At 35.6% G+C, this 16,014-nt stretch overlaps 1 protein-coding gene and 1 non-coding gene across 2 annotated transcripts; one reads left to right on the forward strand and one right to left on the reverse strand.

Moving 5' to 3' along the window:
• Nucleotides 1–5,736: 5,736 nt before the first annotated feature.
• Nucleotides 5,737–10,859, reverse strand: LOC142542699 (protein HIGH CHLOROPHYLL FLUORESCENCE PHENOTYPE 173, chloroplastic-like). Its single transcript, XM_075649478.1, has 13 exons — nt 10,047–10,859; nt 9,323–9,535; nt 8,452–8,656; nt 8,254–8,329; nt 7,809–7,944; nt 7,594–7,698; nt 7,376–7,456; nt 7,136–7,225; nt 6,988–7,053; nt 6,827–6,883; nt 6,667–6,744; nt 6,233–6,280; nt 5,737–5,999 (listed from the first exon to the last, which is right to left on the reverse strand). Exons 1-13 carry the CDS (start codon nt 10,707–10,709, stop codon nt 5,928–5,930), a joined length of 1,890 nt encoding a protein of 629 aa, XP_075505593.1. The 5' UTR covers nt 10,710–10,859; the 3' UTR covers nt 5,737–5,927.
• Nucleotides 10,860–11,794: 935 nt separating this feature from the next.
• TRNAY-GUA (transfer RNA tyrosine (anticodon GUA)) lies at nt 11,795–11,880 on the forward strand. Its single transcript is given in 2 exon segments — nt 11,795–11,831; nt 11,845–11,880. It is a non-coding gene; the product is annotated as a tRNA-Tyr (tRNA).
• The last annotated feature ends 4,134 nt before the right edge of the window (nt 11,881–16,014 follow it).

Here is a 16,014-nt window from a genome sequence, read left to right on the forward strand (position 1 = left end):
AAAATTTAATACTAAGAAAACATTCCTAGAATTTATTTAAGATAAATAATAAGTTTATTTAATGTAAAAGAATTTTTAAGGAACTATTTGAATAATTTGAAATAAGTAGTAAATAAAGTTCAATAATCAATTTCTTAATTCACTAAAATATTTAATGAGTAGATAAAACACTAGATATTTAAAATTCAATAATTAAGAAATAATTTTCCCCTCCATTTTTATTATAATTTTCGGCCATAGCACTTTAAAAGATTTAAATATTGTCAACTCTCCATCATTAATTTATTTCCTTATCTTCTCTTGGGAGATAATTCCATCACATTTAATCCTCATTTAATTATTATTTAAGCAATATTTATACCATGTTTATCTAGCAATATTTTCCTCCTTTTTAAATTAATAAAATCGGCCCCTCCATTATTTTAAAAGATTTGAATTAAAATTTGCCAACTCATTTTCATTGATATATATTCCTAATCCATTTCTTGATAATTAATCCCCTCACTTTAAATCCTCATTTAATTAGTAATTAAGCAATTTTCCTACCCTACTTTAACCAAATAAAATCGGCCACCTCTTGGTAGGATTTGATATTGATTTGTCAACTCATCATTTTATTTCTTTCCTTATCTCTTTTCTTGGTAAATAATCACTCATTATTTAATCTTCAACAATTAAATAGTTAAGCATTATTTCCTCCCTTGCTCCTAGACACCATAATCGACCAAGTGCACCCCTTGATTAGCCTACAAATCTTTTGATATCATTCTTGTTTCCTATCTAACCAATAAACTAGGATAGAAAGATTCATTTCCTTCCATTTATCTTGCAACCTCCCATCTATCTTCCTAGACTCCCTCCCCACCATTATCACCGAATTTCAGAACATTTGAGAGAGGAAAAAACGTGAGGTAGCAAGGAGAAAAACAAGAGAGAAAATCGAGAGAAACAAGAAAGTGAAGAGTACTTCGTCTCCTCTGCGCCGCGTCGTTGTTTTTCTTTTGTTTTCTTCAAAACAAAATCCAGGCATGTTTATATTTTTATTTACTCTTCAATCAAGCCATATAGATATTTTTAAACATAGCATGTACATGAATTTATTGCAAGAAAACCGAAATACATGAGTGACATTTTCGAAAATGCATGTGCAGAATTTTCTGTTTTCTTTCGTGCTTCACGGGTTCCATGTTTGTGTTGTTTCAGATGGTTGGCTCGTGTCCAAGCTCTCAAGGCTGCCCCTAGACATGTGCTAGGGTGTATTACGATAATTTTGGTTCATTTGTTCCAGCCCTATGCATGCTGAAATTCAGAATTTACAGCAACTCATCCCTAGTGCCACTTTGTGTCCGATTTCTCTTGTTTGCTGTCAAAGGAGGATGTTACTGATCTTGGCTGCCCTAGGGGCTATATCCATGGTTAGAACATCTCCTTTTCATGTCTAGGACATGACCAAGTCGGCCTTTCATGGCTTGGTTCATGGTCCTATCAGTTTTTAAAAACAAACAAGAACATCGCCCATCGGTTTCGGTTTTCTGATTTTCGCGTGTGTGAGTTTGGTTTCGGTTCAAGGGTGTTGTGTGGATCTTGGTTGGCTTCTAGCCCTTAGCCACGGTTCACACAATACCTCATGATGTCTAGATAATGCCATGATCAATCAAATGGTCACTGGAATGGTCCATGACAGCCGAACAATCGCAGCACCCCACGCATGAAGGTGTGCTCTCGGGTGGAATCACTTGGCTTGTTTCCGTTGTGGTTTGGATTGTGGCTGGACTAGGGCCCTTAGCCATGGTCCAAGCCAACCCTTAGGATGTTGGGAAGAGGTTCTTGTCGGTGGTTCAAGCCCCAATGGCCATTAGCCTCGCAAACAACGCAAAGAAACGCAAGCGCCACTGCTGTATTTTTGTGACAGCAAGTTGTGCTTCGGTTCAGAGGTGTGTTTCGAGTTCTTGGTTGGCTTTTAGCCTATGGCCTTGGACTGGACAGTACCCCATTGAGTTAGCAAGGTCATGTTTTTGGCCGTTCCTGATCTGGTCAAGTTTAGAGGTCGTACGAGAATTTACGGTGCAATGTGACAAAGTGACTCTCGAAAGAGAGTTTCATGTTTTTTGCCTCCATTCACCAAATTTCGAAGTACTGAAATGTTAGGAGCATTATTTCATCATTTTAAGTGTATTTTAATCATGACTAAACGATGGTTCGGTGTTGGTTCGGGTTGGCACGGAGTCATGATTAAATACCAAGTTATTGGGCATAATTGTCTCGTTTTTTGGAGTCAATTACAAAGTTTGAGCAAGTAAATCTTTGCATATTTTTCATGTTAAATTTAAGTCGCAGCAAGCCTGGGAACGATCCAAACCATTCGGTAAAATTAATACAGGATATTTAGTTATGTTATTTAATTATATTACGTGCAAAAAAATATAAAATATTCATTTTTGAGATTTATGTGGTATTGCTTGTGGCCATTTCATTATCATGGGATTATTACTTCACCCGGTGGTCACTTACCGGTTCAGTTTAGTTCATTTATTGGTACGGATATCCAGTCCAAGGGCTGTGATGATTTCTACCGCCCAGTATACTGTGGTTTAGTCTGATCAGGCGATCAAGTTCAGTTCAGTTCAGGGGCCACTTGCGTAGAACATAATCTCAACAAAAAATTTATGACATGTTATTTTATTACAGGGCTCGATGGAGCAAACATTTTACTTACGACTTTCAGTTCAGTTATGCACGTATTATAATTACTCATGACATGATATTTTACGTTACGCCAGACTCATGATATTTTTACCATGCATGCAATTTTATTATTATTACTTGTTATTTATGATATATGAATGCTGAGTCTTTAGACTCACTAGACTTGATTGTTGTAGGTACTGATGAGGTCGGGATCGAGGGCGGGGACCAGTGAGCCATCTTGGGTCGGTAGTAGTGGAACCCGAGGACCTCATTTTCAGCATTTACCATTTTTTTTTCTTTTTGCTCAAACATTTTATCTTTTGTAGGATTATTTTAAATGGCTACTTTGCAAATAATAATTACTTCCGCTACTATGTCGAATATTTTAAACATTGAATCTTTTCACCAGTTTATTTATTTAAAGAAGCATTTTAATTATTTAAAGAGAAAATTTCAAATTTTTTCGCAAATTTTCAAATATGAATTTCGGGCATCTACAGGTTTTGTCCCGGGTGTTTCAATGACCCGGCCTTTTGACTGGCCTCTTCACATATTCTCCATGTCAAGTCATACTCTCAACGTCCGGGCAGCTTGAGATCCGGATTTCTATTCAGATTGTCGTCTTATTGACCCGAGAATAGTCCATCCTCCTGATCCGGGCACTATCCATGGCTCGGTTCCGTGGCCCGGGACATCCCGGTCATTATCCATGACCCGGGACATCCCGGGGTATCATCAATATTCAACCAAAACAAAATAATATCAATTTGAGATAGCGAGTAACCACGCATAGAGTAAGTAGCAAATGCATGTAAATGTTTTTAGCTTAGTAATGGATTCGCTTTAGAACGTCTCTCTCGGCCGTTACAGGTGAAAAAAGTAGTGAATATTGAGGTTATTGGGGAAAATCTATTTCTTCAAGATTTTTCTTCGGATATTGATCGTCGTCGTGATTTATATGATGGACCACTGAATTTCTTTAAGGACTTAGTAGTGTTTCAAGAACCAATTGGTTTAAAAAATCCAGCGCTAACGTCTTTTCATGAAACTCCGATTTGGGTCAAGTGTTATAATGTTCCCTGGGCTTTCATGAATACAGATATAATCATCAATATTGGGGAGCAGATTGGTCGAGTGATTGAGGTTGATTCAGGGGAAGATGGAGGTTCTATGGGCAAACACTAGAGTTCGAGTAATGTTGGATATTACTAAACCGTCGAGGCAACGTATATGGGTGAAACCAGAAAATACTGAGGATGAAATCTGGATTATTCTACTTAATGAAACACTTCCGAATTTTTCGTTCTCATATGGTAGGATTGGTCACGTCATACGAGATTGTGGTGAAAAAATTCAGGAGAGGAGTGAATTACAGTTGGGACGGGTGCTTGAGAACTCACGTGCAATCGGTGAAACACGATGTCTTATTGTCGCTAAAGGCTTTACACAGAAAGAATGCATTTACTATAAATATACTTTCTATCTGGTGTCTTTGAAAGAATATTTAAGAATAATAATGGATTTGGTATCATATTTTGATCTTGAGCTTCATCATATGGGTGTGAAGACTGCGTCTCTAAATAGTGACATTGATGAAACGATTTATATGGTGCAGCAAAAAAATTTTGTGACTGCGCATTGTTGATTACATTGAAAGACCATTAAAAATATATTGTGACAATAAACGGTTATGTATTCAAATTACAATAGAAGCTCTACGAAGTCAAAACATATTGATATTATTAAGTTCTTGGTTATTAAAGAAAAAATTAAGAGTGACAAGTTTTCTATTGACCATATCGGTACAAATTCTACGGTTGTGGATCCACTTACTGAGAGACTATAACCCAAACAGTTTCATAGGCGCACTGTTAATATGAATGTTACAATTGAGAAATTTCAGTTTTAGTGAGAGTTTGTTATTTTAAATGCTTTCAGTTGTAGACATTTTAAGCTACAGTTATGTAAATTTATTTTTTGCATAAATAAATTTTAAGTCAAGACACAATCTGATTATGGTTTAAAGTTTGATCTCAATAAAGTTTAAGGATGACCAATTGGAAATAGGCATGCTATGATTACATTGCATGAAATTTTCACACATCCACCTCATGATTTATGTCATTTAGTTGTGTTGGCATATATGATCACTGATGAGTCTAGTTACCTTGATTATAATGTTGATGTGATTGATGAAATTGATTTGTTATAAATATATTTTGGAATGACATTATTTTTGAGCTCATAAGGTTATTTTTACAAACGTAATTATAAGGTTACACACACATAACCCAAGTGGGAGATTGTTGGATAAATTATTTATATGAGCTTATATGTTAAAAGTTATGTGTTGTTGGTTAAGTTAGGCTCAAAACAAAATGATCAATTAGTGCCTCTGGTTTTTGAGCTTTAATGTATCTAATATGTTGTGAGTCTTTAATGTGTAGAGACATAAGTGTAATTTATGTTTTTATGATGAGTTAAAGCAGAAATTTCAGCGTGTTATCACGTTCTCTATTCTCTACCTCCATTATAAAAAAAAGTTTCGAAGAGAAACGGAAGGATTCTCTCAAAGAAAAAGCACGTAGATGTGGAATATCAAGACTCGTTCTTAAGGCGTGATTATGACTTCAAGTATGTTTTTGATAAAATTTCAGTCAAATTCTTAATGATTTGGCATGACGAATTCTGTGGTTATATGAATTTTCCTCCAACATATACATGTCTAGTAGCTCTCCCACGCCTGGCGCCCTCACCACAGATTTAACAAGGTCCCGGGCTTCTTTCTCTCAATCTTACACTTCAGTTCGCATGGCTTCTTGGTGACGTGCATTGCCTCCGGTGTGTGACACGGACTGCCACAAAGCCATATACTGTTTGTGCAGTTGTGCTTGTTTCCGATTTTTTCCGTCTGTTCTTCAACTTTCATATCCATGACTTACATTATATAGAAAAGTACGAATATACAGTCAAAAATGTAGGAAGAAATAAAGTAGGTAAGCGTGAATATAAACGATAAAAACGCATTAAGAATGCCAATACAACTCATGCTTATCAGATAAACATAGCATTATTTACTTTAAATAATTGAGATTTGGTTTACATAGCCCACGTAACAGCACAACGAAAAATTTATGGAATTCTTGAAAATAAAAACAAATATAAACTACTTTACAACATGTACATTCCTTTGAAAATGAGCCTCTGTGTGTGTGTGTGTGTGTGTGTGTGTGTGTGTGTTAGGTGTTCTTCTCAAGAACCGAGAGAGCTGGTGTTAGATAGTTATTTGCTTTGTCTGGTAAATGAGCAACCTGTCAAAAACAACATTCGGCATTGTTAAATTTCATCTATTATTTAAAAACCGTGTTGCAGATTATGGTGCAAGCTAGTCGAGTTATTAGTCATAAGCTTGTGAATGGTTTGGTCCAACTCAAGCTCAATTTTGACAAAACTCAAGTTGTCTTTCAGTATAGCAAATGGTTATTATGTCAGTTTCAAGTAACAAGAGTGATACTTGCCAAACTAGTCGAGACTCGGTTCTTACCAGTTCATAAAGCTCCTTCCCAGGCTCCGCTACATACTCGTAGCAAACCTGCACAGTCAAACAAATGCTTTAGCTGCATTTGCTTATATAAATCGAGGAAATAGATATATAGAATGAATTTGATATTCATAATGGGGCGCGGTGGAGCAAAGCACTTTAAATGAGAAAAACAAGCTAATTGGTCGTGGAAAACTTCATACGGACACGGGCGGAGCCACGTGTTGCTCCACCTGGGCGGTAGACCGGGTGGCTCAGTTTTTTCCCTATTTTTTATCTATAAAATTTTGTCCAATTTTCCGGTAGTCCGGGGACTCCATTTGTTTATATTATCTTAACCTCTGTTTAAAAAATTCTAGCTCAAGAAGAAATGAAAACTTGGTTCCATCACTACATACGGATCATGGAATATAATGAAAGAATTGAATGATACTCACATCAAAGCTCTTGTTTCTTGCTGTTGAGTCATGCAATGCTTTTACACAGATATCAGCCACGTCCGCACAGCTTATTCCCTGTGCAATTTTTCCAAATATAAGCAAACCAAAATGTCAAACAACTATAAAAACAACCACAAATAGACTGCATGTTTTGTACCTGTGATATACGATTCCCTTGGTCAAAAATCAGAGCCCGTTGCCCACCAGGTTCTTCCTGCAAAAATGATGTCTTGTCAATGCAATTGAAGACCGAGAAACGCATATTTGAAGGAGCGGTGGACAAATGAATAAAGAGAGTTTTTGGGTCCATAACTTTACCATCAAGGGACCAGGACGAATAATTGTGTACCCAAGTCCCGATCTTCTGAGCAAATCTTCACCGGCCTATAAAATTTTGATCACGAGGAAACTTAGTGGCAATAGTAAAATGTTCAGTGTGAATAGAGAAAAGCGTGAAGATAGAGACCTTCTTTGCTTTCAGAACCTGCTCTCTTCTGTTGGGCTCAATTCCTGATCCTGTACATGAAACTAAGATAAAATCTGTTTCTTGTCCAGTCTGCCACGATCAGAAATACACTCGAATATCAGAATGGGATATGATAGGCAACGTTTTAAACAAGAATATCAAATCTGTATATCCTGTGCATGGAATAAGTACAATTTAAATTCAACAAACTAGTTTAAAAGAATATAGACTGGTGCTTACGGGCAAAGCTTTGATGTATTCAAGAATCAACTGGAAACTTCTCAAGTCTTGCTTCCCCCCAACAGGTCCATCAACAGGTTTCTGCAATGTAGCATTTCAATCAGAGTTATTATCCCAGTAAAAAGTGAAGGTATATATACTTATCATCTCATGTTTCAGCAAAGGTCAAACAAACATAAATAGCAATAAGAAGAGGAAAGACAACACTTTGAGCAAACCTGCCGTCTTGGCTCAAAACGAATGGTCAAAGTATGCACAAGGAATGGATCCAGCGTTGGATCTTCTGGATTCACCGGTCTGAAAGATGAAAATGGCACTCTTACCTAAAAAGAAGAAATAACTTGCCAATAATTCGACTTTATAAACGAAAACTTAAGCTGATTCATGAAAAGATAAAGCTTATATTATTTTCAGCTTTGTGATTTAAGCTTACCCTGCAAAAGCCAACTTTTGTGCTAATTCTGGCAAAGTACAATTTGCTTTGTGACATGTCAGCCAGAGGGCCAGCTTCAAGGATTATAACGTATGATCTTCCATTCCCACCAACTGAGAATACTATACCCTCGTACCTATGCGACAACAACAAACAAATTGATTCGTCAATTGGAAGTTGAACGGATTTTGGAATAAAAAGAATCAACATCCCAAAATCAATATGTCGAAATCCCTGTAATTTGACTGCTATACAATTTAAATAGTTAAAGAGAAATTTTTTTAAAAAAAGTGAGAGTTTCTCTTCCATCCATGTGACCAAAGTGGGCTCTTGCTTATGCAGTAAGAGTGCCACACCAAATGAAATATGCATGGAATCTGAGAAGCTAATTATAAACCTGAACCATATTATCCGAAAATAGAAATTGACTTAATCTGTTGTATACCTGTCAAGAGTACATCCCAAAGGAAGCGAAAGTTTCTTGGACAGTTCAATATAGCCCCCTCTAGTGAAAACGTATCCTTTTAAACACAAAACGAGTGCAAAACATCAGTTAAAGCATAGAAAATGTGAATTTACGTGGTATTTTGCAGTTATAGACTAGCTAGACAAGACTTCTCAGCTTATGTGAACTATGTTTTACCAGAAAAAACAGCAGCTCCCTCTTCAGTGAACTCGAATTTAGCATCCATTCCTCCATCATATTTGGCTGCAATAACATCCTGAAAATAAGTGCCTTGACGAATTTCCCAGCCATCCAATGCATCCTCAGACTTGAATTTCGAAATTAACAGCTTGCTTTTGCTGCTTTTTCCAGCCCGCAGTTGTGCAAGTTTATTGTTGTAGTCCTACAATTCAGCAGCGATAAAGAATCAAGCTTTTAACTGTGGAATTTTTTGGATTGTGCAACCCTAACTTACCAAATCAAAGAACATTGTGAATGGAATTGTTAAATTTTAAATAGCAAGAATATGGTGACGACTTGATAGAACCCAACACAGAATTTACGTGGCTCAGACATAAATATTTACATTCATGACACAACACCGAAAGGGCAAAAACTCTATTAATCTTTCTTAGTAATATCATTACTCCTTTATAAAGGTGAAAATACCTTGAAATAAAATCTGATACCAAATCTTTCTTAACAATAAAATCATATCAGTGTTAAATCATAATTTTAATAACATTAAAGCGGATTTTAAGTATATTATTTTATCACTATCAAGAATCATGCTAACACAATTTTGTACAATGATGGAAAATTCATTTAAGTCAAATAAAATATCCCGTTTTGACTTTCCAAGTTTAGCGTTATTTTGAGACACCTCCACATTCAAAACAAACCTTTGGGCAAAAAAAGTGTGATTTGAAACTTGCAAGGACTCATTATTTTAGACAACGATAAAAAGTTTCCTGTAAGTTATGGATGTGAACCTTAACAGCATTCAGATGGCAACTCAGGAGTCATCTTTTGCAGTAAAGATATGTTTACATAAAAAAGGATATCAAACCTGAAGTGCTTTGGTGATATTATAAACTCCGAGATGATCGACCCTATTAAGATCCCCGGTGATAGAGGATCGAGCCGTGGCACAATAAATAACCTTGTTGCATCCCTCAACAGCAGTTTTGAGAGTTGAAGGCTCACCAACATCCCCTTTCACTACCTCCACAGCAGTTGGAAGCATTTCCACCACTTCTTTATCATCATTCCTGACCAAAGCCTGTTAACGATTAAAGATCCAAATCCATTCACAAGTCGAACCCTATTTTTACCATGTCTGAAAGATCTGGAAAAGGTAAGAGTGTGTATTTCATAAATGACATGGTGGTCATTTAACCATGAGGTGTTTTTGCCACATTATTCATGAAGAACCAACTCTTGAACCATTATGTGTCTCTTGCCACATTATTCGAGAAAAATTAACTCTTTTCACTAATTCGTGCGCAGTGGATGCATAAATAAATCGCCCAAAACAGAAGCAAAGAGGTCATAAATCCTTTGGTAATGCCAATCATATGGAAAAGCATGAGCCAATTTCATCACACAAAAGCACTCTAATGGATTACGCATCCAAACTAAAGCTTGAAATATTAAGTTACTATAGTTGATAAACACAAACTCCACAATAACAAATAAAGATAAAGTATTCGTCTTCCAAAGGTGAACTCTTTAGTTTGAAACAACAAAATGCAAGTTCACCAGATAAGAAGCAATGGAGATAAAGAAGATACCTTGACAGTGTAACCCCTGAGCATTAGTTTACGAACCACAATGCGGCCAACGCGGCTGGTGGCGCCGACGACCAGCACGGTGGTGTTCTGCGCACCAGGAATAGCGAATTCACACATGGGTCCACCCTCCTTCAATAAAAGCACCGCCTCATCATCATCAGTCCGAGTGGTCCTCGAAATCTGCCCCAGCCCAGAAAACTTCCGCCACACCTCGTCGAATATCTGCCTCGACCGCCGGCCCAGACCTATCGGACTCACCTCCTCGATCCTATTCTTGATAGACGAAACCGAAGAAGTAGCAGTACCAGCAGCAGGTAAAACTTCCTGAATCTCTCCACTTTCTTGCGGCAACTTCCCCTCTTCCTGCACCTCTTTCCTCTTGCTCTTCTTCTTCTGCGGGGGGCTCTTCTTCTGCTTGTCGACTGAAGAGGCGGCCCTTGTTAAAAACGACCACTGGCATACTTTCACCTCCTGCGGGCTTGAACTGAGGTCTCTCCAATTCAATCTATGGCTGCAGGGATGGTTACCGCCGAAGATCGAAGATGACAAAGCCGCAGAAGCAGCTGTACTCATTCTTGTTCCAGTTTCTCCACAATGGCTGGTTTCTTGTCTTGGTTTTGTAAAGTGTGAACTGAAGCTCCCTCCTCCGCGAGAGGTGATCATAAATGGGAGTTTGGGAGTCAGCTTCGAAAGCGACGGACTGTGATTTCAGACCACATAAGATTGGCCAATCCGAAACATGGATTCGGTTTTTCCAGCACGAAATTTGAACAAGACACGCACATACGTCCAGGTCCTCTCAATATTCTCCCCTCGTTTTGGATATACAAATATTCTAGTTTCGACTTGAACAATACGTTTGCCATTAAATAATACAAAAAATGACATTATATTATAAAAATGATGCAAAAAATTACATCTGAGATTGTGTGATTGATGAATTTTGAAATAGTACATTTGATAAATGATGAAATTGCAGGAAAAATATGAAATATAAGATTTTAGATAATAGATTAGGTTGGCCCTATTATTAAAAGCAGATTATTTGATATTCTATTTTGGAATTTTTATCAACTATTTTTCATAATTTATAACCTCACCTAAACACTAGCCAGTTATGTATAATAGTGAATCCAAGTTGGAATGATAAATTCTTTGAAAAGGGACATATTTTAGTATTTTTATTTATTACCGAGCTAATGTATTATAGCAAAAACTTGTGTGAAACGGCCTCACGAATCGAATTTTGTGAAACAGATATCTTATTTGGGTCATCCATGAAAAAATATTACTTTTTATTGTGAATGTCAGTAAAGTTGACCCGCCTCACAGTAAAGATTCGTGAGACCGTATCACAAGAGACCTACTCATATATTAATGATTAATTAGAAAATTGTGTTAAAAAAAAAAACTAAAATACGTGAGTAAAAATGTGTTATTTAGATTTATGTAGTAATATATATTTCTAAATTTTAAAAATAAATTATTTTTCATCAATTATACAAGTATAAACATAATTCATTTTATTTTTTTAAAAAAAAATTCTTAAATGACCGTTTGCTAAATTATTTTGCTAATGTAAGTGTTTCTGTTTGTGTGTGTGGGGGGTGTATATATAAATATATATAGATACATATATTATTTATACTGATTTTCCAGAGTAAGAATGTAACATCATGGATGAATAAATTTGTATGTTAGTTTTTATATTAGTTTTATATTAAAGTATAAACCGAACTGTCCACAAACCGACCTTAGCTCAGTTGGTAGAGCGGAGGACTGTAGTTTGAAAATAGCAATCCTTAGGTCGCTGGTTCGAATCCGGCAGGTCGGAATTTTTTTATGGGATTGTTTTTGTAAATTTAGATTATTATATAATTAAGTCTAAATATAAATTAATCTTTACAAATAATGTATTAGCGACCATTTTGAATTTCGTCCCTAAATCAATCGTCGTTGACCTATAAAGACGATTTTTAAACAATTTGCGGTGACTTGGTTAAGAATGTTGTGCTATTCTCAAAAGCATAGAATCCTTGTATCTTTATTTTAGCCACGATTTTATGAAAACCGTTGTTTAAATCTAGCGACGATTTTTAGATTGATCGTTAAAATTAGCGACGTTTTTTCACAAAAACATTTGCTACATTTAATGACGGAATTAAAATTGTTGCTAAATTATTTATTTTAAAATATTTTTTAATAAAAAATAATATTTAAAATTATTTCTCTAATTAATTAATAATATCTATTTTATATTGATAATTTAATCATTAAAATGTTTTTATATAAAAATTTCATTAATGAATTTAATATTTATCAAACATTAATAAATTAAGTTAATTTTTTGTTCAAAAAATAACATTAAACTAATATATATCAAACAGATTCCGACTGATATTATATAAATAATAATATTTCAAATCCGACTGATATATAAACTTAAGTTTTAAACATCATCAACAAAATATCATAAAATCCTATGGTGTATCGACCTGGTCATCGTGGTAATCGTCGTGGTCGTCACTGTTGTCATCTCGTGTCTCTCGTCATCGTCATCGTTATCGTCATAGCCCAAGTCGTATGATGACCCAATATACTGTTGTGAGTATCCGCGTCCATGTAACTGATGTAGGGATCTACGCTCGTGTGGTGGTCCGATAGCGAAGCAGACGATGTGTGATCCTCTTGCTGTGAAGCGACATATGTGGGAGGAGATGTGAGAGTGGAATGCACCATCGTATGACTGCAAAGGTGGCTGTGTAGATGCTTTTTGAGACATGCTAGCCATCAGAAGACATACTTGATCTTCCAAAGAACACATTCAAATCCTCAACAACTTGTTCTCCTTCTGTGACACCTGAAACTTCATCTAGAATACATCAGACATCGCATTTGTTGTGACTAAATCATCCCCCAATTTTTTGTCTCCACAGTAGTAGCTACCTTTGAACTCTTACCGCTACTAGAACCTCCACGTCGACGTGGAGTTATCTCCTTCAGATAAATCGTGGAAGTCATATATCTACAACCATGCATCCGTCTTTTTTTTTTGGGCTCATATGTCACCAACTTGAACATGATGTTGACCTCATATGGACTAGGAGCATCCAACATCGTCCCATCCTCGGAAACATTAATGACTCAGTCATATATGTCTTCATATCTTCATTTGAGGATGAATACAATTTTTATTATTTATTTGAATTATTATTAATATTAGTTTAAAAATTATTTCATCAAATTACTTCAATAGATTTAGAACAAAAAATTTACATTCACACATCTTGACAGCTCAAGGTAAACGTCACAAATGACTCTACACTAGTACAATACTCATGATTAATAACACATTTTGCATACTATGATACATTCAACTTCTATCGTTGTTATCTATTTTAGCTTATAATAGACTGACAATTGAATTTGTGATTTTGATTTAATTTTTATGGTTAATTTTTTTAAAAAAATAATATACATTAATTGTCTACATGATAATAATTTTTTAATTATAATATATGTACGATCGATATTAATTTATAATAAATATTAAAGTAAACAAAATATATCTAAGATATATACATATATGTTTAAATTAGTTAAAAATATTAAAATTAAGCATAATATTTCATTAATAGCTAGATGTATAAGTTAAATTCAACTCATATTGAACGAATAAAATGAAACATTTAAATCTTAGAATAATAATGAATATAAGATTCTTATTTGGAATTTTACAAAACATAAAAGGATTTATTAAAGATATACCAAAGAAATTAAATAACAAAGGATTTTACCGAGGTCCACCTCAAAAACATAAATTCATAAAAATCACCCATAAAACGTCTTAAACGCAAAATCAGATTCTTTTATTTGAATCTACCAAAATCTTGATTTTAAATCAAATTTTGAAATTATAATTGCATGTACTAGTCTATCTGTTGAAAACTAAGTTTTGGCGTTTGACAAATTGCGAACCAACTGCTTATGCAAATAACTGAATACGAGAAAACCAAACAACTCAACTGAATGCGTATCAGCTAAATATTATACACGTCATCAGCTGAAGCAGAAGTATAACTGACTGATCAGTTGGAAACTGATCAGTTGAAACAATCAGTTATGAGTTTTCCAGCAAATTATCTTACAGCAGATCCCTCAGCTATACACGTCATCAGTTGAGAACGACAACCGAACGACAACCGACAAATAGTACACAACAGACTGCAACTAGTAGTGGAACGCCGCATTTCAGAGATTGCAGTGTACGATTGTCAGAGAATATCGACGTGACAATCAACAGATATAAAGATTCAAATGATATTTAATATTACCGTTGGGAGGGAAGCCTATAAATAGGCGAAGAGAGCAGCTGAGAGAAAAAACACGCGATTACTATTCTATTCAAACTTGCTGTTACTCTGCTAAAATCACAACTCACATTCAGATATCAAAGCTCACTTTTATCAGATTTATCAGTAGCAATCAAGGCTACCTTACGAGCTTGTTAGCATTTTGAGATCTTCGTTAACGATCCATTCAGTTGTGTTATATTGTAAAAGTTTTGTTAATTAAGAGTTTCAGTTTGACAGTGTTAAGTCCAAACTGAAGTGGGTCAGTACAACGTTTGTATTTGATCAAAGTCTTTTAGTAAAAATCATATCATCGTGATAGAAGGGGTGACGTAGGAGTTATTCCATTCTCCGAACATCCAGAAACATATCGTGTGTCTTTCATTTCAGTTACTTTAACGTTATTCTATCTTTCAGTCAGTTTACTTCCGCAACTGATTTTCAGTTAAACTGATTGTTGTCGACTGACGAGATACCGAGTGTCAGTTTATCACTAAACTTAACACAACCTTCGAAAAGAATCTTAAATCAGAGAGTGTTTATTCAAACCCCCCTTTCTAAATACTTTCCACCTACTATTCGATCCTTTCAAGTGGTATCAGAGCGGGGTTGTATCTTGTCTAAGAATATATTTACTCATATTATTAATCATGTCTTCTTTCAACAAAATCCCTATGTTCTCCAGAGAGGACTTTGATAATTGGAAAATCTCGATGCAGGCTCACTTAGCTGCACAAGACAATGATATGTGGTACGTCATCACTGACGGACCAATGAAGATTCTAAAAACTAATACAGCAGTCGCAATCACAGAGGAGGCACCTCACAGACTTGAAAAGCCCAGAGATGAATGGACTGCTGAGGACAAACGTAAAGCAAACCTGGACAATGTAGCAAAAGACATACTGTACAAAACACTGGACAAAGTAACGTTCAGTAAAATCAAAATGTGCAAGACAGCCATAGAGGTTTGGAAGAAGCTGATCCAGCTTTGCAAAGGGAATGAACATACCAAAGAGAATAAACTCTCTGTTGCTGTTCAGAGGTTTGACAATATCAAAATGAAAGCTGGTGAAACGATGCATGAATATGATGAAAGAACCAGCTGCATCATCAATGAATTAAATGCACTTGGAAAGGTGTATACAAATAAAGAAGTTGCATTAAAAATAATCAGAGGTCTTCCCAAGGAGTGGGACGTAAAGACCATGGCGATGAGAGAATCTAAGGATCTGAACAAAGTTGAGCTTCATGATCTATTTGCTGATCTAAAGGCATATGAGTTCGAGTTGCAAACTCGAGAAGGAGAGCCCTCTACTCCAGCAGTCACAACTGCCTTAGCTGCTGTTAGATCAGAACCATCTGGTTCAGTAGAGAAAGTTGCTGATCAACTAAGCAATGATGCCATGTCATTGTTCATCAAAAAGTTCGGAAGATTTATGAGGAAAAATCAGGGAAACTTCCAAAATCACTATCAGAGAGGAAATTCCAAGGAGGAATCAAACGCTTGATACAACTGTGGCAAACCCGGTCACTTCATTGCTGACTGTACTAAACCCAAGAAGGACATCCAAGGCTCAACTGAAAGAAAGAAGAAATCTTATGAGCACAAGAGG

This window comes from Primulina tabacum, chromosome 1 (assembly GCF_025594145.1).
Source record: "Primulina tabacum isolate GXHZ01 chromosome 1, ASM2559414v2, whole genome shotgun sequence".
Taxonomy (NCBI): Eukaryota; Viridiplantae; Streptophyta; class Magnoliopsida; order Lamiales; family Gesneriaceae; genus Primulina; species Primulina tabacum.